At 44.8% G+C, this 23,091-nt stretch overlaps 1 protein-coding gene across 1 annotated transcript; it reads right to left on the bottom strand.

The window, feature by feature from the left end:
* Nucleotides 1–1,406: 1,406 nt before the first annotated feature.
* On the bottom strand, nucleotides 1,407–21,514 carry LOC146197283 (beta-hexosaminidase subunit alpha-like). The gene is made up of 13 exons (XM_084599088.1): nucleotides 21,059–21,514; nucleotides 15,877–16,198; nucleotides 11,741–11,809; nucleotides 10,908–10,957; nucleotides 9,647–9,757; nucleotides 8,993–9,091; nucleotides 8,097–8,235; nucleotides 7,112–7,304; nucleotides 4,772–4,928; nucleotides 3,791–3,980; nucleotides 3,185–3,275; nucleotides 2,380–2,484; nucleotides 1,407–1,568 (listed from the first exon to the last, which is right to left on the bottom strand). The coding sequence occupies exons 1-13, from the start codon at nucleotides 21,152–21,154 to the stop codon at nucleotides 1,484–1,486; spliced, it is 1,707 nt and encodes a 568-aa protein (XP_084455214.1). The 5' UTR covers nucleotides 21,155–21,514; the 3' UTR covers nucleotides 1,407–1,483.
* Nucleotides 21,515–23,091: the final 1,577 nt, after the last annotated feature.

Below are 23,091 nucleotides of genomic sequence, written 5' to 3'. Positions count from 1 at the left end.
TGGTTATTTTGTTCATTATGATCTTAATAATCTTAAAAAGAAAATTTAATACTTTGCCCGGACCCTAACGATGTTCATTCGATTTCTAGGACCATTGATGAAGAGTCACTCGTTGAAATTCGGGAAAGTGAAAACAGAGAAAAGCTACTTCACAACTCTGGGCCTGTTTCGGCAATATTGCACTGGTGTGACCGCTCAAGGTAGCTGCAGTTACCTGCGCAGCAGCTTTTGTGTCCTTTTCTGTATGAACATATACACGGGCAGTACTGAGTGTAAATGGAACTCACAGCGCGGTTTCCCTGCGTTCGATTAAGATCATACGCACACGGAATATCACGTCTAAACTTCTTATGTAGCATATACACCAAAACGTGCACGAGCTGCACGTCCAAGTTTCAATGCAGAAGTGCAACGCACGCTAGCCTCGAAGGCGATCCGTCGCCGAAGGGTCTACAATTGTCGCATTTAGCGCCTCTGCCATTCGCTCTCATCTTTATCCGACCGCAAGAAACAAGTGAAAACAGGTGCCATCTTCTTTTTTGTGCGCAACCAAACGCACCACAGCTTGCAGGAATATCGGGAATCATGCTCGAAAACGCAGAAAACGCTGCGCATCCAAAATGCAGACGGCCCATGCTTTTGCCTGCACCACGAAGGTCACTGCTGTCGCCAGCGCCGCCGCACCTCCACTGACGTCACGAGCTGACGCTTGTCTATAAACAAAAGGTGGTCGCCATGGCAACGGCGCGAATGCATCGCATATCAAAAGCGCGTGCCCAGTCAAGGAAATGAGCAGCGTCTGTCACATTTTTGGGTGAACACTTGAACCGCGCTAAGCGAAGAGAGGAACTGGAAAAAGATAGAAAGCTGCCATAGTTGAAGAGCTCCGGAATAATAAAAATTTGGTTGGTGCCTAATCCGGCCGGGAAGCCTACCAAGAGCGGAAGCAAGCTTGCTTCTGTGCTTGGTAAGCTTCCCGGCTGGATTAGATCGAAGCGGCATCAGCGACTACGGCTGCGACCGATCGCTAAAACTCGTGAAACTTGGTTCAAGGATAGTTGAACCTCTGCCATTTTTCTATTTGCGCTGTTCTATGTCATAGGCGCGCCGGACTGTCGTAAAACGACCACAGTGTCCTTACAGCATCTCTGCACTTGCCGTTAATGACTGAGGTGGCCCTTTCGTGCAAAGCAATTGGCTTCTGTTCGAATACCACGGATTTCGAATACCTGCACCAGCGAAAGCCTGTAGATTTTTAACAGGTTCAACAGCGCATTCAACAGGAACGGGCACAACGAAAAATGGTGCATTGGTAAAGAAATATAGAGCTGCACTCTGCACTAATTCCTAGGTATAGTAGTAAGAAGCGCTTCACAATGCCAGCGCCTTAAACAGTGATGGACGTGCCAATTTTTGTTTTATTGTTAGCAGCAGCATTTGAGTGAACCTGCGCTGTAGTCCTCGAGCCAGCGAGGACATTGCTTTAGTCAATATGGTAAGGAGTGTCCAGGTCCCATTCGTAGTCTCCACAGAAGCCATTCAGGAGGGGTTGAGCGGGTATTCCACGCCTGTGAAGAAAACAAAAAGGGGAGGGGGTGAGCAAGAATGGTGCTTTACTAGAAGGTTTTTTTTTTAATCATAAAACTCGTTTTTGCAGTAAAATTATACTCAGAGTAGATTAGTTTTCTTCCAGCACTATTTAAGTATGTATGCCCATGGTGCGGCGACACTACTACCTTCTTCATAACACATGGACATGTACGCGTAAACCACACCATCTAAAGCCGCCCAATGCGGCTTTGAGAAGTGGGAGGTGCGGCCGACCAGCGTCAAGCTGGAGGCCTAGGAGGCGCTCGTCGCCATCTCCCCAACGCCGGAGAGAGTCCTGGACTGAGGATTCCGTCTGCTGCTCCAACTAACCTCTTAATCACCCAATAAATATTCCTTCCTTCCTTACACCCTACTTGCAACGCAGCAAAGTTGCATCCACAGGGTCCATACTCCAATCTTGCGTCGTTTTCAAAAGTTTTGTTATCTTCTTGATCTCGAGTCATCTGATTGGTGGAAACGCAGGAACCGGATGCCATTTCCATTGCTACCACTTCCGGTTCCAGCGTTTCCACCAGTCACCATGTCGGGAAGATAACGACACTTCTGAAAGCGACGCAGGCTAGAAATACGGACCCATGATTGTGCTGTGGACAATGTTACACAATCCGCATGCCATAGCCGGGGGGCAGCTGAATAGGATGTACTGAATGCAGATTCATGGCAGCAGACTCCAGCTACCTCTAGTGAACTTGATTCGGCTGATGAAGTCGTTCAAATATTTTGTAGGACGCAATTAAGGAGGTCAAGGCTGCATAAAATTCAACGGACCTGAGCATGCGGCAACGTTGCTGATCCAGCCTGAACGCGGCGTCATCCGTGTTCTTGACCTCTGCGCTGCTCCACAGGCGCTCGGCGACGGCGGAAGCACGGGGCCTGCAGTGAACGGTGTAAGTAACTTATAAAGATAATAACAGATGAGCCCACATAAAGAGTAAGGGGCGCTTGTTAGGACATATACAGGGTATATCGGTAAATGTTACCAAGTTTTTAAAAAGGAGCATCGGAGCTATTGGAAAAACAGCGACCTTTACTGTTCACGTCTGCCCCTAGGGGCCATAGCGGCGGCTGAGCTACGCCATTTTTTATTGCAAGAGTCACAAGGAGCATAGCAGAGTGAGAAAAATAGCACCTTCTAAACAAAAGAACTCTTTCGTTGCAGTGTAAAACCGATATCGATCACTCTCGCTATTGAACAAGCGGGGATGACGGGTTCGTTACAGGACAGGTATTCGACATAATTCAAAAGTTACTCGAACAGAGGAAAGCGCAGGCAAATGTGGCTATTTTTTTTTTCATCATGGGCTGTTGAGTACGTAATAAAATTTCATTGCAATACCATTTTATATAACAGAAAAGTTTACAGATAGTAGAAGAAAAAAAATACAATCGGTATGCAAGTGGTGCAGTTCAGTCCGTAGAGCACAGCACAGTAAGGTGATCGGTCCGCAGCTTTTCAAGCCCTTCATCGGCAGTTGATTTGGAAGAGTCACTGCAGTTATCATGAGGTAAGGAAATCAAGTTTTCCCACTGCAGTTGTAACCGCGGCTTTTGCGCTTCTTGCTAGGGTGCTTACCACAGCCGCGGAATAAGGTTGGTGGCGTCAACGTATTCGCCCCACATGCAGGCTTCTCCGCCAACGACCAGCTCCTTATCTGCCTCGGTGCCTGTGGACGCAATGGAGAATAATGTAGCTTCTCGGCGCGACAAGGCGTATCAAGTACACTCATGAATTATTCAAACTTCAACACGTGATGTCATAAACATAAACAAAAACATAAACAAAAAGGAGAGGGAGCCCGAACCAGCAAAAGCTTTGCCAGGCTTAAAACCAATTAAAAATAAATAAAAGAGAGCAGAAGCTCGAAAAAAAAAAAAAAACTCTTTTTTTAAAAGCGAAAGAAGGTATAAAAAAAACGAGGTCCGTGATGCAAGGTGGTCCACGCTGACTTCGCAGAAAAGGATGAACCCAATATGTTATCATTTTCGCCCCCTGTTCAGCTAAACGATGAGAGCAGAGCATACACTGCCGGACAGATAAAACAAAATTGAACTCACTAAGTAACTCTCCACAAGCTTACGGCCCAGCGAGGTGGGCTGTGGGCGGCAGTACTGCTCAGATAGGCGTACAATAAAAGCGATGTTCTGGAAATGAACGAAAAAATTTGAACTGTGCACCTACCATCAAATTCACGAGGGTCGCAAGCGTACAGCCGCTTCCAGTCCTGACCGTAGCTGATGTGATTGAGGTACCAGCACGCCGACAGCACCATCTGGTATCCCTTGCGGGCTATCCGCTTGATGTTATTCTTCCAAGCAGGCCTCGCCCCGGTGCCGCCTTTCCAGACGACCACTAGGGTGTCATTCGCAGCCTATACGAGCCGATAAAGAGGGAGGTATTTTAATGAAAGCAGCAGAATGTCTGCCTCATGAGCCAGGCATGTTACTCTTAATGCGGGTGAAAAAAAAAAAAGTAAGGCAGAAAATGAAGAAACAGAAATCAGTCGTATACGTATAGTACTCGCAAACGCACGCGCGCACATACACGCATACAAAGATGAGTTTCAAAGAGTCCTCCACGAGACGGTCAGTGGCGCCGGTGAATAACAACACAGGCTCCGTTGAACTGAGGTGACATAGGAGTGAGCATCCTCCGTTCCTATGCAGCAGCCGATAAGGCGAGTGCACTGAATCGCCATTAACAAATATGTTACTTTCAACTGCGCAACCTGAATCCGTATCTTGAGTTTGCGTCGTTTTCAGAAGTATCGTTATCTCCCTGAACTCGAGTCGTATGATTGGTGGAAATGCCGAAATAAGAAGTGACTATAGTTTCCTGTTCCGGCGTTTCAACCAATCAGGTGACTCGAGGTCAGGGAGATGACACTTCTGAAAACTACGCAAACTCAGAATACAGACCATGCAGTGTACGCTCCTAGCACCGTTCATAGCAAACTCATTTCGTTCTGTTTCTTTGCAGTAGCTGCTTTGCACAGCTGATATGTTATTCTCTACACTTCTTTTTCATCTTATTTTTCATGCGAAGTACGATACGTCTCCCGGACGTAAGCATTCATTTAATCTGAAATCCTATAGTCATTTGGACGGAACATGCAAGGCATGGTACACGGTACCGCAACAAGCAATGTATACAATGGCTTACGTCTACGTCATTGTCGATGGGGTCCTGCCATATCATGTACTTGGCTCCCAGCTCCTGGACGTTAGCCAGCGTCCGCTTGACATAGTACTGTTCCACTTGATTCACAGCATTGAAACCTTGCTGGCGCATGAACTCGGCAATTTCGGGACTTGACTTCCTGGGAGACGAAGGATGAACATCACCATATTTTCTTTATGATACCAGCGTCAAACCATTCAAAGCTTCACTGATATTACAGGGCTGTTCTCGACTACTAGTGCTCTTTACCTACTCCGGTCCTCACCATAGCATGAATTCGTGCTAATCGTTGTTTCCACAATTTCTTTGACAACATCGGGAAAAACCGAACAAGTGCGAATAAGATGTTTCTTCTTTTGTTCACTCTTCGTACAAAGTCACGACTCCCAACGAACTATAAGTTCTGGGCGTTACGAGGAAATATTTAGCCGCCGCCTTCATAGACAGTGAAGAGCGTACTGAGATCTTCAGCAAAATTACATGGTGACAGTATATTTTGCGCATGCTCTGTAGCATTCCCAGTATTTGTAAACCAAAAAACCCCCCCTTTTTTTTTATTACCAATGGTCGTTCCGATTCAGAACATCGGCAGCACATATGGCAAAAAAGCGACACATAGGCCGACGCCAGACTCTGCGATGCTCGCAAATTTCATGCTTCCCTTTCGGCATAATTCACCTTGACAGCAGCACGAAGCAGGAAATATTTCCACGGTCTTAAAGCCATGTTATCATTTCAGTAAGCAACAACGAAAAAATGGCCCCATGTCAGAATTTCTAGAGTGTGCTGTAAAATACTTTCTGAGTTGCCAGAACCACGGCCGCTCAGTGGAAGTATACTTCCGGTTTTTGAAAATTGCTCGGGCGTTCCATAAAGAGCATGCGATGTTTACTTGAGTGAATATGCAAGCGCACCAGCGGCATGCGGTAAAATGCGTGTAAAATGCGTGTAAAATGCCGTAATATTCGCTATAGGTAACGCGTGTAAAGAAAAAAAAATTCCTTGAGCACTGTGGAATCTACACTGCAGAAATGCGAAAGCCTAAGCGTTGCTGGTGCACACGGTGCACCATCATCATTATCAACTAAATGCACCGTCATTTTCATTTATACTGTCATCGTTGTCATTTATCACTAACTGCATGCGTCATTGTCATCGCTACTACCATCCTCACGGTAGACAAGGAGAATTACGATGTGCGTTTCACGATCCCGGGCGTGAAGCAGTTGGTTAGAGCGCTCGACTAGACATCCGAGGCAGATTTTTTTGCTTTGTTTTGTTTTTACATTAGCTATAGTGTGGCAGAATCGTGGCTGACGGTAGGAGCCGTTAAAGGCTTTCGTCTTAAAACTTTTGTAGCCGAGACACGGTTTCGTGATATTATTTGTTTTTACATTAGCTATAGTGTGGCAGAATCGTGGCTGACGGTAGGAGCCGTTAAAGGCTTTCGTCTTAAAACTTTTGTAGCCGAGACGCGGTTTCGTGATATTATGGCCAGGACATGTTAATGCTGCTTCACACTTACAGGGAAACTGGGAGCGCGTGACTACCGCGCTTCGGGAAGCACTGTCGTAGAGAGGAAAATAGCCAGCAGAGGGTCATGCACGCACCGGCTTCTTTTTCTGACCATGCGTCGGGGCCACACATTATTCAGTGGCAGTAGCTATGAAACCATGGCGGCAACGTGCTCCCGGATTCCCTCTAAGTTTGCTACAGCTTCATTATTTCAGCACCACACTAAGCATCAGTCACACAAAAAAAAAAAGAAAAAAAAACATGGCGATCAACACTCAGGAGCCTACAATTAAGGCAAAAAAAAACAACACCAAATTTGCAAAAAACGTTACAGCGCTACTATCTTACTTCATAAATTTGGTTTCTGGAAAAGCACACGAACGCAGGAACTGCTTCCTATGCATCACGCAATATAGAATGCAATTCTTTTTTTTTTCTTCCAGACTGCGCATAGTAAGACATGACACCAGATGCATGTGACGTCATATCACGGATCTATATTTGGTGAATCGAAGTAGCAGCAGCTTTATGTTAACGGTTGAACAAGAAAACGTTTTCGCGTGTTTTGAAAATCGACTCTGTAATAAACTGTTAACGGCAGCCGAGTCTGCTATTCCAGACACAAAAGTGCAATAAAAACTGTGACGCAGGCATGCGTGAGTATGATTTTGATGTAAGGTTTGATATATAAGTTTTGATGCATGTAAAGTCATTTTAATTAGAAAGCGAATAGCCAAACACAAAATACCGGTTAGTATTTTCTTCCGTCTTGCTGTGAAATGAGTGTGAGTGCTCTGGACTACCGACCAGCAGGAGTAGTAGACTTCGTCCATGCCCAGGTGGATGTACTTGTCCTTGAAGATCTCGATGACTTCTCGAAAGATGTCCCGCATGACGTCATATGTGTAGTTTTGTGTCGGATCCAGCATTTCGAATGCCGCATGATTTGGGTAGTCAGGTTTTCCACGTGTGCCGTTGGAGTAACAAGCTGTGAGAATCTCTAGAAGAGGATTAGGAATTTGCACTATGCTTTGAAGTTTGTCATACAAGGAAGCACAATGTGGCTGGCATCAAAGCCAAATAAAGACCAGCAACCGCAATGCAAAGGGTGGCTCAGGGTTTGACGAGTGATGGGCAAGGGGTAAAAAATTGTATCGGCAAAACAAAATCAATTACGAGACATAAGCACCCGACCGCCTTTATGATATGCTATTATCTTAAGCCATGAGCGGAGAGCATGATGTTGCTGCTGTGGCTCGGAAGACATGCATTGTTGAGAATGTTGCTGCTACTTGACAACTAATCAGTTGTCTGCCCCATGGAAGACTTTGGATTGTTAAGCAAAAAGGCTGCGCAGTCCAAGAGTGGAGGTGAAGAATGCAAGGAAAAGCTTAGTTCGGGCCTGCGCTTGTACTTCGGTGGTTCACATCCACGTTTGTGCTGCACGATCTTTTTGAAGTGTACTACCGATTCACCTAACAGCATCATACGGTCACTTGTAACTCCTGGTGTTAAAATTTCCATGTCTGCTTTTCAGAGCTATTGTGTGATTTGGGTTGAGAAATGTCTTCCCTCATGAGTATCTTATTATTCACAAATTTGGTGGTTGAAAACGAAACAGTCGAGCCTCGCTCCGATTCCCTTTGATTCTGCATATTTCGCCGTGCAATGTCTCAACTTTCTATCATGAACGGCGTCTGCGTGACCGAGCCGATATGTAATGTCACCGCATGTGAGATACAGCTCATAATGTATGAACCTGACCAAGCGTATTTGATCACATAGCTCTTACCGGGAAATACCTTTCCAAGGGCCTGCGTGTGTCCCGGAGTGTCGATTTCCGGGATGACGCGGATGCCGCGCAGTCGTGCGTATTCGATGATGTCCTGCACGTCCTTGCGGCTGTACACGTGTCTCGGCGAGTAGGCACTCTGCCGGTACCACACAGAAGGTACATACTGTCACGTGTTGGTGACGATGCAGAAAACAGCAAGCTAAGAGACTGCTTTTGAACTGAATGAACTAATCATTAGACTTACTTGCGTCCGCAAACGAACTATATAAGCAATTTGATGGCAACTACAACAGCAAAAGCCTGCTCATAGGTCATCGAACTAGGAATACCCGCTACTTTCATCTACGCTGAATCACAAGGAGCATCTAGATAAACATGCGCAAAAGATGACCAGAACAACCTGGAACACTGCGGAAGCGGACAGTGGCTGGATTCAATCGAGATACATCTCGGCGCATCTAGCGCGACAAACAAAATAATAAAGCCGCCTCTCGGTGAAACTGATCGTAAACATACAAAGAACACAAGACATTTGTGTGCGGTACAAGCAAGGTGATAAGGTCACACGCCAGCGGCTGCCACCAACAAATAAAGATAACAAGAGTTCGCGGCAATACTTCACTCATACGCCAGTCAGTGTTTCTATGACTATCCGTGTTTTACAGATACTTAATCTGTGAAAAGCACAGTGCAGTGTTTTGTGTTTTCATGTGAAAATTCAGAAATATTCTAAAAGAAATACACTCCTCTCCTACGCTTGTTACACCGCAACCGTTTATCAGCCGTGCAACAGCAGTTATAACAGTGTATGATAGTTATATACAGCAAAAGTATTCGTGATCCCGGTCATGACAATGACTGGGTTGAATAGACCTACGATAAGAACTGCGTACCTGGGTCAGGTTGGGGTACGTAGACATTTCCAGCGGCCAGGACTGGTCGTCGACTAAGTGCCAGTGGAAAACGTTGAATTTGTTGTACGCCATGGCGTCCTGGCACCGGGAGACGAAATACAAAGTGCAAGCAATGACGACAAATATTTAACTGCTCTGATTTACATCGCAAAGATAATAATTAACATAGATGCAAACTAATTTGGTAACTTTGATCAATTGATCTTTACAAACATATTTATTTCTTCAAGGTTAAAAGAAAATGAGCCAGAGACTTGCAAAAAAAATTTAGTCAGTAAGTCTAGTTCGGGCTGGTGAACTTCACAACAGCGCAAAAAGGTGTGAAGTGACAAACAAGAAGATACACTCGAATACATAGTGTTTGTCCGGGCCAGTCGGTTACTCTGCTGCAAACCCTTTCCTTTAGTCGCATCAAGTACATAGCCTCCAATGTGGTCTGTAGCCTTTATGGTCACAGACCATAAAAGCCAATTATTGGTCTGTTACTGAATTCAGGGATCTTGAAAATGGCCGCATACGGTTAACAAGTGAGTGGGCAAGCGATAATCATGTTAAGGTTAACTCCAAACAAAGTTAGCGAACTGCGGCTTCGAAAACAACGTTCTTAGCTACGTTTGCATATGAAAGGCTCACCAGGTTCTGCTTGAGAATCTTGAGTGGCTGGAAATGCCTTGAAGAGTCGAGCAGCACGCCCCTGTACGGGAACCTGGGGAAGTCATTAACGACGGTGACGTTGACTACGAACTGGGAGAAGAAAAAGTAGGAAACAATAACAGGGTGTACAGTTAAACACAAAGGCCACATATGCCTCACGTTTTTTTTTTTTTTTGAACAGCTGCTGCATCATTATATTGTCGAACGTTTCACATCGATCGATACTAGAATTGGTGCTATAAGATAAAGAAAAAGTTAGGAGGGTGCTTAAGCTTCGTCGTAAGAGTATACACGAGATAGCATCTCTAACGCCGCCTTTTCATTCTGCGAATTCAAGAATTGGAGAATTGCCTAAATTGTTTAACGTACGTTTTTATGTTATTAGTAATGTAACATCAGTACACATTCCAAACACATATATGTCATACCCACCACAACGTGTTCACTAGGAGCCTCTCTGACACGCGCCCCAGCAACTATACCCTTCGTAGCCCATGCGTTGCGCGCCAGCCTGGCATGTAGAGACCTGGGTTGGAACCTCTATGGCAACAAATTTATTTTAACGAATTACTTCTATTTTCTGTAATACCCCGTTAGTGGAATTTGCTCGCCAATGTCGGCTTCATTTGGACTTTCTCCCACTTTGTTATCATTATTTGAATCTGTGGTTTTTGAAATTCCTGATTGAGGTAACGTGGTTGTGAAGTCAATACCTTGTCGACCAATGAGGATTTTTAACCTCCCGCCATCCATGACAGCGGCGGATTTTTGGCAGTACGACCTATATACATGCAATCGCATAAAAATAAATCGAGTGGAGAATAACAATGCTCTTTTGCCAAACTCTAATGGGGAAAAACAAAACAAAACTGGAAATTGTTTATTGCTTCGTACCGAAAACCATTTTTTCGTGGAAAAAAACAAAAACAAAAGTACACTAGATTGTGCAACGCTACCAAAATATTCCATTTTTAAATACTGCAGATATGAAAAGGTTAAAAATGAACATGGTATACCATGTGCACTATTTCGGAATGCCTAGGAATTCGTCGCGGTCTTAGAATTATTAACCTTTGAACCGTACTCATTTTTTTGTCGGCGATATTCAGTATTGCATCACTTTAATAGCATGCTGCGAATGCGCCTTTTGCGTGCTCACATCAGCCACCCCGACAAAAAAAAAAAAAAAAAAAAGAAGAAGCAATGTGCGTCTCGTTGGTACTTTTATTTGTTCGCTTACCGCTTTACTGACAGGATCCTGATGAACAAGCTGGGTGAATGTTTCCAACCCTGCAACAAACAACGCGAACAAATTTCTACCACGAGGTCCTCCTTTCTGAGATTCCAGTGAGTGTGTTCATCAAGGCAGAATTATAAACGCGCGTTCCTTTCTTTCCTTACTCACGAACAGGGTTTCACCTAATTGAGACTCATAATTTCGCCCCTAGTTTTCCCTTAAATGATTATAGATCCTCTTTTTATTAATAAACTTTTGTTAATATAACTCAAAATTAATAATTCATTCATCTTTACTTGCATATTGACAAACAACAGGTCTTCGGAACCAAGTTTAAATGTTCTGAGGTAATATTATCACGAATAATGAGGTAATGTAGTAAGCTGTTGTTGTTGTTGTTGTGGTTGTAGGAAGAAGGAAAAGAGAATACACGGGCCTGCTACTGGCTCTGTAGCTGAGCCACCTCAGCCGCCTCGTGCAGACAGAAGAGAAAATAGAGAAGAAAGAAAAGGAAGAGGGAGAGAAAGACGCGCGCCACAATAACAGCCGTCGTCCACCACCGAAACGGTGGCGGGTGCAATGACGGCCTACAACAGATAAAATTTCTGTGGCAGGCCAGCCCCATCAGGGGAAGCTGTTGTGCCGTTAAAATGTGATACTCCCTAGCCAATCGAAGGAACATATGCATGATGTGTTTGCAATGACGACTCAATGACAACTTTCCATGAAAAGTGACTGCTCAAAATGAACCAAACTCTGAATTTGCACATTTGCAAGAGATATATAATTCTGCGCCTCAACGATGCTGTCACACAGTGCAAGGTAAACCGACTCACCACGGAGAGCACCCCAAACAGTTTGAGAGCTGATCACAGCGTCGCCTTCTTCAGGAATGTGAAGGGAATCTTGGAAAAAAAAAAGACAGTAAATGATACAGTTTATCGAATAACTACAGCAATAAATGATTTCTGTCAAGCGAATGCATTGTTACCAGATGATAGAGTTTCAGCGCTGTCTGCTTCCGAACAATAATATTCATGACCATGCAAACCGCACCTTTTAGGTTCGCTAGTATACGGGCATAAAAAAAAAAATAAAAATTGGCCGGCGATTATGATAGTTGCCAATGCTAAATTTGAGCGCATTTATGCATGTATGTCTGTGTATTTTAGTTTTGCAACCCGCAGACGTAAAGAATTTCTAAGGCATGTTTTTCTATATGTGCAGCTTGAGCCCACTTTATGTTGTCCCGCCACAACCGTCTGTTAACTGGCACTCAATCTTTTCCCAGGCCTTGATTGTTATAAAAGAGGTGCTTTCACGACACCTGGCGGCACCGCTGCCATGTTTCGACGAGCTTGCCTTAACCGAACGTTTGCGACGTGGGTATGTTAAGGTTTCTGCACAGATATATTTCATTTCACTTCATTTCATTTTATTACCTTAAAGACCCCTCGCGGGGTATTACATAAGGGGTGGGATGAGCAGAAAAGGAACAAGACAATGCAATATATGTGATCATATACAAAAAAATGTTGTTTAGATTGCTAGCAAACGATAAAGGGCAGGTGATGTCGACGATATGCTGGGGAAGGCCGTTCCAATCTTTAGCTGCACGTGGGAAGAAGGAGGCTGAAAAAGTAACAGTTCGGACACGTGGGCGAAACACTTGAAGCGTGTGGCTAGTGCGGTGGGAAATGTAAGATGCTGGCGTGATGTAGGGGGCACGGTTAAGTGATGAGTGAAAGAATTTGTGGTACAGTGATAGCGTGGCTATGCGACGACGAACGGAAAGAGGCGACAGTGCTGATTTAGCTTTTAGGGCTGAAACACTGACGTCGTACGAGTAAGAAGAATGAATGAACCTTGTAGCGCGGTTTTTAACGGCTTCTAGATCGTTTATGAGGTTAATATGCGCATGATGCGAGCTCATTAATGGTTCCCGCCTGTGACTTCCCTTTCCGACTTACGTCCCCATTCATGTACACCGTGACTCGCTAAATCAGTACTCTCTTAATTTGTGCCCCTGTTATCCCAAGTGAAAAGACCGTATGAGTCACAATAATCTCATACAAATTTGTCACACTAAACTCATACAAATGTCATAAAGTCTCATATTTCAAATACATTGAATGATATTTGTATGAGATATGAGATTTGTATGAGTTTAGTATGAGAAATCTGTATGTGAATAATAGTGTTTTTTTCTCTAGGGATACAACACGTCATCTCAAATACACATAAGAAACAGTCGTAAACTGCCACATTATATGAAAAACCACCTGACATACAGGTATAAAGCTTCGCTTCAACCAAGCCTCCCGAATGTCCCTGCGTGGCATATCGGTGTCGCATGTGTGACTCAAGATCCAATGGCGAAGCGGACGAGGAGGGCATGCGATGGCGATGGGATGGAATATGTGAGCGAAAAATCGGGGTATGCCTTTTGAATATGGGAAATGGCAGGTCACATTGATTTCAGGGGTGGAGGTGATATATAGACTGTTATCTGAGTGTGCAGCTACAAGATGGGAAGGTAATATAGGAATCGAACTCGGAACTTAATGTCAGACACGCAAACCGTAGAGTAGTTCGAGGCTTCCTACACTAGATAGAAGGATTAATTTATTAAAAGCAAAGACAGAGAGGTTGGTCGGAATGATTTAAATCTGGCTTGCTACTCAGCACTGGGAAAGGGGAAGGGGGGAAGAAAGAAGATCATGATGGGTGACGATGTGGGAGAAGGCATATGAAAATATATACAAGCACGGCAGTTTGCTTTACAAGCACGAATTAATTCCGGTGCCACACAAAAAACGGCAAAGAGCCCGCACTGCCTGGATCCCCTGTCCTTTTTTCTGCCAAGCGCCCAGCAGCAGTTCCTCCGACATAGGCCTCTTGTCCAAACGCTTCAAGAAAACGGCTAGCACATTACTTTCACGCGCATACACTGAGCACACCAATAACACATGATCCATAGTCTCGGGGATGCCACAAGTTGAACATTCCGGGGAGTCTACCTGTCAAATATATGCAAGTACGTGCGCGTGAAAGCCACGTTTAAATGCAGTTTATGTAGCAAGCATGCATGATGGCGCGGAATTTCACGCGAAAAATAAAATGTCAATGTTCGATCGAGCCTTCTTAGACGAACGTGTCGGGCGTCTGGCTGGACCCAGTAAGCTGCCGTAGAATTCTTCATACATTCATTAGGAGACACTTCGTATTCGCTCTTGAAAAAGGCGCAGCTGTTTGGAGGCTGTTGCTGAGGGCACTTTTCGCTTCAACATCTGCCTGCAGGAATTCATCGAAACGTTATCTTGTGGCCTTGCAGTCGGGCAAGGCCACAGGATCTTTCATATAATACAGGAACTTACCGCTGTATGCTAGGTGTATGTGAGCTGATATATGTGAATGATGAATATGTATATGGGGTTGGTTTATGGTTTTGGGGGTTTAACGTCTCAAAGCTACTCAGGCTATGAGAGACTCCGTAGTGCAGGGCCCTGGAAGTTTCGACCATCTGGTGTTCTTTAACGTGCACTGACATCGCACAGACACGGGCGCCTTGCTTTTCGCCTCCATCGAAAAGCGGTCGCCGCGGCGAGGGATTGGATCGCGCGTCCTTGGGTACAGCAGTCAAGCGCGCTAACCAATGCGTCACCGCGGTGGGGTGAATATGTATATATATGCGAGATAATAGAGGCAGAGAGTAGCAAAGTACATGTAACAAAAGTGAATTCGAAAGAAAATCCGCAGACGGGTGCCATTAACGCGGGCTCGGCGGTTAAATACATGTTATACCCTAAATTTTTCCGCAGTGAAATATGCTTGCGCGGAAGAGAAGCGCGCCCACAGTGCCCACGCGCCGCGCAGGTGTCACACCCGCGCCTTCTTTATACCAACTAACCAAGAACTACATGGAACTGATTTAGTTTCAGTTGGAGGATGGTTATGTGGGAGAATGTGGCGTAGGCTCGAACCGCATGTGCACAGAAAGGTGTCTCTTTTAAGTTCCTCACCTCAGTATATCGCAAGGCTAAATACCTGAAAAGCACCACCTAAATTACGCATATATACCGAGTGTCGTAATCGTCGGCAAAATATTTAAACGTATCTTTTTGTTTTCGGTTGTATAATGCAGGCTGATGTCAGTAGTACGTAGCACATCCAAAGTAGTACGTACTAACAGGTGTGTCTTACGCCGCGGTGATTGTCCATAAGTTTTCTGTGGGCATAGCAGGCTGGTATATACCCTTCAGTCAAGAAATACAATCTTTTCCGAGTATAAGGCACCTAATTTTTTATCTTTAAAACAAATATGGTTAAATAAATAGCACGGAAAAAATCTTTTACCTTCCCAGTTGATTAACTACGCTATTTCAGTCTAACTTTGATATCTCCTCATCGTGACTTTAAACTGTTTTCAGGATGCAAGTCCTACATTTTCTGAGTCATATTTGCAAGAATAAGTCACTGTATGAGCATTTGTACCACAGGCTTGGAGCTGGTCACAGCAGCCTCCCATTGTAGTGGGTTAGGGGTGGGCGAAGAAATAGAGCGCACATACCTGTGGTGGAGCTGCAGCGGAGGTTTAGAGGACACGCTGAGTTCATATCCTAAAAATAGCTTTCTGCGTTCATCCCACGTGCCTGGCTTAAAGTGGTTGTATACGCTGCTTGACGAAAAGAATTTAAATATAAGCTCCAGCCATTCGCGGCATATTGTATCCGATCAACACCTGAAGGCAACACAAAACTAGTTGCGTTGCATATGCATATTTATAGGCTGTGTCCGAAGGAGATATATGCACCTTGGTATAACCATTTGGTAAACTAAATATACCGAACAACTCAAGAGTCGTGTCTAGAGAGGAAAGGGCTGACAACGCGTGAAGAACGTTCGCCTGGCTGCCCACTCCGCTTTCCGTAGCTTTTAAGCGCGCGCGCGCTTCTCTCCTCGCATAACTCACAGCTCTCGTCGTCCTTGTGCTGGGGATACCCGCAGTGCTCCTCTCCCTGGTACTGGGCCACATCCACCCTGAGCGCGGGCAGAATCCCCTGGTCGACGACGGCCGAGAGGCTACCCTCGGCTCCTCCTGCTCCTCCCCTCCGGGTAGTGTCGCCGAGGAAGGCGAGCTTGCGGTACCGCGACAGCGCCTTGGCCACCACGTCACACGAGTCTGCGGCGGCAGAGCTGAGGCCGAACGTGTCCGGGTCCAGGCTCCGCTGCAGCGGCCAAGACTGCCAGCGCTGGGGCTGAGGCCACGGAGATCCAGGCGGTGCACGCTTGCCCTGGGCGCGGGAGCCATGCGAAAAAGCATTTTATATGCCGGGTATCGCAGCTAACTTGGACCAAGGTTTTAACAAAATACGGTTAGCCCTAGCCCAGTGACACAAATTCAGTTATGTCTCATATGCTAATCTACAGAATTTTTTCGTTCACTAAAGTTAATGAATTAATAAATACTAATTAGTCATTTTCAGTCATTGGCTTGAGAGAAAAAAGTGTCAATTTAGAAGTTGTAGATTGGCTAGCTACTTTGTTGACATATATATATAGGTGCAGCGGTGGCGTAGCGGTAGAACATCCGCCTCGCATGCAAGAGGACCGGGGTTCAAATCCCGGTGCCGCGCAATTCTCCACCGGATAACAAAAAAAAAAAAATCCGCGTGTCGATGGAATTGCATATACAGGTTTGGGGTGCGACCTGATGCCGGTGAATACCTCCGGCAACGCACTCCCTCACCAGAACAGGAGTTGGCCACCCTGGTGCAGGCCACAACCTCCTATGATAAGCTCCATAAAACCCCGGCCCTCAGTCACCATGCGGCTGCGGTACAACTGACCACGGCGGCGGTCAGACCTGTGACGCAGCAGGGGGTGCTAAGAAAGCCTGGCTCCGCTGGACAGGCCGCCATTGGAAACTGACCCTGGCAACGTTTAATGCTAGAACCCTAGCTAGTGAAGCTAGTCTAGCAGTGCTGTTAGAGGAACTAGAGGGCATGAAATGGGATGTCATAGGGCTTAGTGAGGTTAGGAGGCCGAATGAGGCATATACTGTACTGAAGGATGGGCACATGTACTGTGTTATCGAGGCTTATCAGAGAGGCGACAGCTAAGAGTAGGTTTCCTTGTCAATACGTATATAGCAGGCAATACAGATGAATTCTATAGTATTAATGAGAGGGTTGCAGGCATCGTAATTAGGCTTAATAAGCGGTATAAACTGAAGGTCTATGCCTATGCACCTACATGTAGTTATGATGACCAGGCAGTTGAAAGCTTCTATCAAGATGTAGAATCGGCATTGCGAAAAGTAAAGACGCAGCATACTGTACTAATGGGCGACTTCAATGCCAAGGTAGGGAAAAAACAGGCAGGAGACAAGGCATAGGTGACTATGACATTGGTTCTAGGAATAGCAGGGGGGAGTTACTAGTTGAGTTTGCAAGCGCAAGAACTTACGAATCATGAATACCTTCTTCAGCAAACGGAACAACCGAAAATGGACATGGAAAAGTCCTAACGGAGAGACTAAACATGAAATCGACTTCATAATGTGTTCAACCCCCGCCATTGTGCAGGATGTAGAGGTAATCGGGAAAGTTCGATGGAGTGACCACAGGATGGTGAGGTCCCGAATTAGCCTAAATCTGAAGAAGGAACACAATAGATTAGTAAGAAAGAAACCCATCAACGAATTAGCGGTGAGGGGGAGGACAGAAGAGTTCAGGATCTCGCTACAGAATAGGTATTCAGCTCTAACTTAGGATGGCGACATTACCCTAGAGGCAAGGAACAATAATTTCAGAGATATCAATACTGAGTGCGCGGTAGAAGTAGGCGGTAAGATAGCTGGAGAGGATACCGGTAAGCTGTCTAAGGAGACGAAAGATTTGATTAAGAAACGCCAGAGTATGAAAGCTTCCAATCCAACAGACCAGATCGAATTGGCCGAGATATCAAAGCTAATCAATAAGCGCAAGGTGGCCGATATAAGGAAGTATAACATGGAGAAAATTGAGCATGCTGTAAAGAACGGGGGAAGCCTTAAAGCGGTAAAGAAAAAATTGGGCATAGGCAAAAACCAGATGTATGCGATAAGGGACAAGGCGGGCAACGTCATCACTAATATGGATAAGATAGTCAAAGTAGCCGAGGAGTTCTATACAGATCTCTACAGTAGCCAAAGTAGTCAGGACCGTAATGAGATTGGCGGTAGGGAAAAACAGTCAGACGTTCCACCAGTGACGAAGGACGAGGTCAAGAAAGCACTAGAAACTATGAAAAGGGGGAAATCAGCTGGAGAGGATCAGATAACTACAGATTTGCTGAAGGACGGGGGGGATATCGTGCTAGAAAAACTGGCCACCCAGTATACGCAGTGCCTGGTGTCATCAACGGTACCGGAACCATGGAAGAATGCAAACATTATCCTCATTCACGAAAAAGGGGACTCTAAGGACCTTAAAAATTACAGACCAATCAGCTTACTGTCTGTTACGTATAAGGTATTTACTAAGGTAATCGCTAATAGAATCAGGACAACCTTAGACTGTAATCAAGCAAAGGATCAAGCAGGGTTTCGGAAACGGTACTCTACTATCGATCATATCCATACCATCAATCAGGTGATAGAAAAATGCTCGGAATATAACCAGCCCTTATACATAGCATTCATTGATTACGAAAAAGCATTTGACTCAGTTGAAACCTCGGCGGTGATGCAGGCATTGCGAAATCGGGGGGTAGACGAGCCGTACGTGAAAGTGCTGGAAGATATATATAGTGGCTGCACAGCAACCATAGTTCTACATAAAGAAAGCAACAAAATTCCCATAAAGACAGGTGTTAGGCAAGGAGACACAATCTCCCCAGTACTATTCACAGCTTGTTTAGAGGAAGTATTCAGAGACTTGGAATGGGAGCAGTTAGGGATAAGGGTAGATGGAGAATACCTCAGTAATCTGCGATTTGCTGATGACATTGCCTTGCTAAGCAACTCGGGAGATGAACTGCAAATAATGATTGATGACCTAGACAGGAAAAGTAGAAAGGTAGGCTTGAAAATCAATATGCAGAAGACTAAGGTAATGTTCAACAGCCTCGGGAAGGAACAGGAGTTTACATTAGGTAGCGAAATACTGGAAGTTAGTAGGCGAATATATCTACTTAGGACAAGTAGTAACCGCAGATCCGGACCATGAAAAGGAAATAACAAGAAGAATAAGATTGGGATGGAGCGCATTTGGCAAGCACTCGCAGATTATGACTAGCAGCTTACCGGTATCGCTCAAGAGGAAAGTTACATCTTGCCTGTACTCACCTATGGGGCTGAAACGTGGAGGCTAACCAAGAGAGTTCTACTTAAGTTGAGGACAACCCAGAGGGCTATGGAACGAAAAATGGTAGGGGTAACATTAAGAGATAGAAAGCGTGCAGAGTGGGTCAGAGAAATAACTCAAGTTAACGACATTCTAGTGGAAATTAAGAAGAAGAAATGGACACGGGCAGGACATGTAGTGCGAAGAGAGGATAACCGATGGTCGCTGAGGGTAACAAACTGGATTCCAAGGGAAAGAAAGCGTAGCGGGGGGCGGCAGAAAGTTAGGTGGGCGGATGAGATGAAGAAGTTCGCAGGGATCAAGTGGATGCAGCTAGCACAGAACCGGGTTAAGTGGAGAAATATGGGAGAGGCCTTCGCCCTGCAGTGGGTATAATCAGGCTGATGATGATATATATATATATATATATATATATATATATATATATATATATATACCTGTACACTCCCATATAATATATATATATATATATATATATATATATATATACCTGTACACTCCCATATATATATATATATATATATATATATATATATATATATATATATGGGAGTGTACAGGTAAGAACGGCCGCACTTGTTACCTGCTTAAGTAAAACATCGCAAAATTTGCTCCAGTAGCAACGAGCTGCACGAAAGTCGATTTTGAATCCTACATTCTAGCACGAAGAATTAGGTTGTTGTCACTAAAATTTTTTGTCTTGGTTATGAAGGTTACGTTCGTATTTTCAGGCAAAATTTAAATGTCTAGACCATTAGGTGTTTTTTCTACAATGCATCGAATTCGCCCGAATTTGGAAAACCGCTAAAAAGGGGACAAATTTGATTCCAATTTAAAGAAAGAAACATCTTCGATTTTTTATTAATATCTCCCTCGCAAACCCTCGAAAACCCTCGTACTTCAGGATTATTAGGGACTAAAATGTGATGTATTTTATTGTTTAAAATTATAGATTATTATAAAATTCACAGTTTGTACTGAAAATTGTCAATATTTGGCCCTACGTTCTGGCGCTATCAAGTTGCCATCGAAACGTTTTCTAGGTATTACAAAGGCCTTGTTCTGTATTGCTGCAAAAATTTGTAGCTCTAGAGTTGACTGTTCTTTCTCCATATTACATCGACTTTGGCCAAATTCAAGAACATAAAAAAAAATGGACAGCTTTGTTTCGAATTTAAAAAACATCATCACATTCGATTTTCTTTTAAACCGCCCAAATATGCTCAGTTCTTCATAAATATCAGGTACAAAAAGTATTGCATTATGTAGAACAAAAATATAAAAATAAGTATGCAAATGTGCAGTGACCGCCGCACAAAATTTCTTGGGCACAAAGAGTTAGTTGTTTGTTAAATGGCTTAAATGGCCAATGAAGATCTATAGCTAAAACCAGAAAAGGTATCCCATCAGTCCTCTTTTACGAATGGCGATCCATGCCGCAATTCCCTTTCTTGATAACTATACTACATCCTGCACTGTTCCCTTTGTTAGCTATTACTTGACTTTCTATTGATGCTGAGAAAAAAGAGCGCGGAGAGGCGTGGGAAACGAGATGGTCAAACCTTGCAGTGTGAGCGAAACACCACAAGCGGGTTTCCCCACACGTATTGGATGCCGCAGGCCAGGTGGCAGTACAAATCCGCATTGAAGATCGAGCGCAAAGTTTTGACTCTTAAACAGCAACCAAAGAAAAAGAAACTGCACAAAAGATCTTCAAAAGGTGTCACCATCGCAGCATACGTATACAGTTATTATACTCCGACGTTATATTATGTTCCTAAACGTGGAGGGTCCTCTGGAACTTACCCGTAGCGGCCGGCGGACTTCCACGTAGGTTATGAACGCGCACGCCATCAGCACAGAAGCCAGGAGTAACAGGAGCTTGAGCAGTGGAGAAGACATATGGTGGGAGTTGCTTCCTCCGTATTAAGTACCACGAGGATTGACGCGAGCAAACCAACATGTCAAGTACACGCCTACTACAGACAATGCTTATATTTCCTCCACTTCTTGAGATCTCCTTGAAGCCGTGCGGGTGCGTCTCAGTCGTGCGACTGAGAGCTAAGCGAAGCGATCTGTCTTGCTGTTAGTAGCCCACGGTTGCTGCAACTCTGAGGCTGTGACTGTAAACCAGTTTGGAGAGATGCTCCACCTTTAGAACAGAGCGGACCGCCGACCGACTCGAAGTCGCAATATGCACGATGCCGTTGTGGTGATGGTGGCTAGCTAATCTCCGACAACGAAAAACTCTCATTTCTAGAAAGCGACTTCCACGCCCAGCGGGTATCGGGGCACGGCGCCAAATAACGTCTTCCGGTCGTCAGCTCGGACTTGAACAAAACGATGCCTGCGGTTGATTGGGCAACACGACGCGCTCAGCGCGCCGAGAAACGGCTATCAACGGACGGCAACGACGTAATTAGCGGGCTGCAATTTCGGGAGCTACGCTGAGAGAAAATTACGTAAAAACGAATGAGAGAAAAAAAAAATCGTCTCTTCGCTGCGTCCTCCAAATGAGGGTTGGCAGCCTTACTCCTGTTTAACGCTCCGGCTTCCTTGGAAGAACTCTGATGAATGCGATGTACGGTCAGCTTTCCGCAACGGCTTCGCCGAACAGAAACAAGATGCCGCTCCGCCGTGAGCCCAGGAAGCTTAGCGTTCTCCACAGTATATTCAGCGCACCGTACTTAGACACCGCGGATGCGTCGTAGTCCAATGAACCCTGTACTGCGTCCGTGCTTTATTGGACGAGCACATCGAACCACTTCTGTATTTTGTAGCGAAACAAAAAAGCTCGCTGATGCCGCCACAGCGGCTGAGTTTCGACAAGAAAGACTCTAACCACATTGCCTGAGGAACAGAGCAAGCCCAGTGAATGTGGGAAAGAGTGAGTGACCTTTAAGTTCCCGCTGTCTGTTCCGCACATCCCAGTGATTTTATAAGGCTGTGAGAAGGAAGATTTGTTTGGTTTGTGGGTCTTAACGTCTCAAACCAACTCGGGCTACGAGGGACGCCGTATGCTGCGGAAATCATCGACAACCTGAAGTTCTTTAACGCACGTGCACCGACATCATGCAGGACGTCTTGCACGTCGCCTCCACCGCAAAATCGCCGCAGCAATGCGAGGAGAAAGATTCAGTCGTGGCAATCACTAAGTTCGCTAAGGATCTCGGCGCTCTCTATAGTTTTATCAAAATTACTAGTTAAAATATCCTTACTTAGTTACGGGTTGCCCATTATTGGTGGCCAACAGATAACCCTAGTTGCTGGTTCCCAGCAAAAGCAAGACATGTGAAGGCTGGGTGTGGTGAAAAAAAAAAAAAGAGTTATTAAAAATATTGAAGGCTCCATACTAGAAACATGCATAGTAAATCATTGCATAGTGTAGACTAGGATTGTTTTTGTGTACACTAAGGATTCTGACAATATCGATGTACCAAATGGCTCATCGATTTCGTTTTGTCGTCATTATTTTGGTCAGCGTATAAAACAAGCATACTGCAACGAAAACTTATATTGTGCAGTTTCGGAGGTAAACAAAAAAAAAAAAACAATAAATGAGCCAGACATTTTTCATCGACATTAATAATGCGAGTCGGAAAGCAAGTTTCAAATTAGGCCGGGAATCATTAGACGCTGCCTGCGCGGTTTTATGCAGGACATTCGCACTCCTGTAAGCTGCCACCGAAGGATGCATGCCAGCCAAAACGTCAACAGGCAACCTGGTTACAAGAAGGGACTTTTTATACACTTCTGCGACAAAATGTGACAGTGACCATCGTACTTAACGCTGCGTTAGCTCACACTGCGATAGCGATCGCCGACGCACATCGAAAGCT

This window comes from Amblyomma maculatum, chromosome 3, assembly GCF_055883805.1.
Source record: "Amblyomma maculatum isolate TAMU_Amacu chromosome 3, ASM5588380v1, whole genome shotgun sequence".
Taxonomy (NCBI): Eukaryota; Metazoa; Arthropoda; class Arachnida; order Ixodida; family Ixodidae; genus Amblyomma; species Amblyomma maculatum.
Note: the sequence above shows the minus strand (reverse complement) of the source record. Positions and strands in the feature narration are given on the sequence as shown.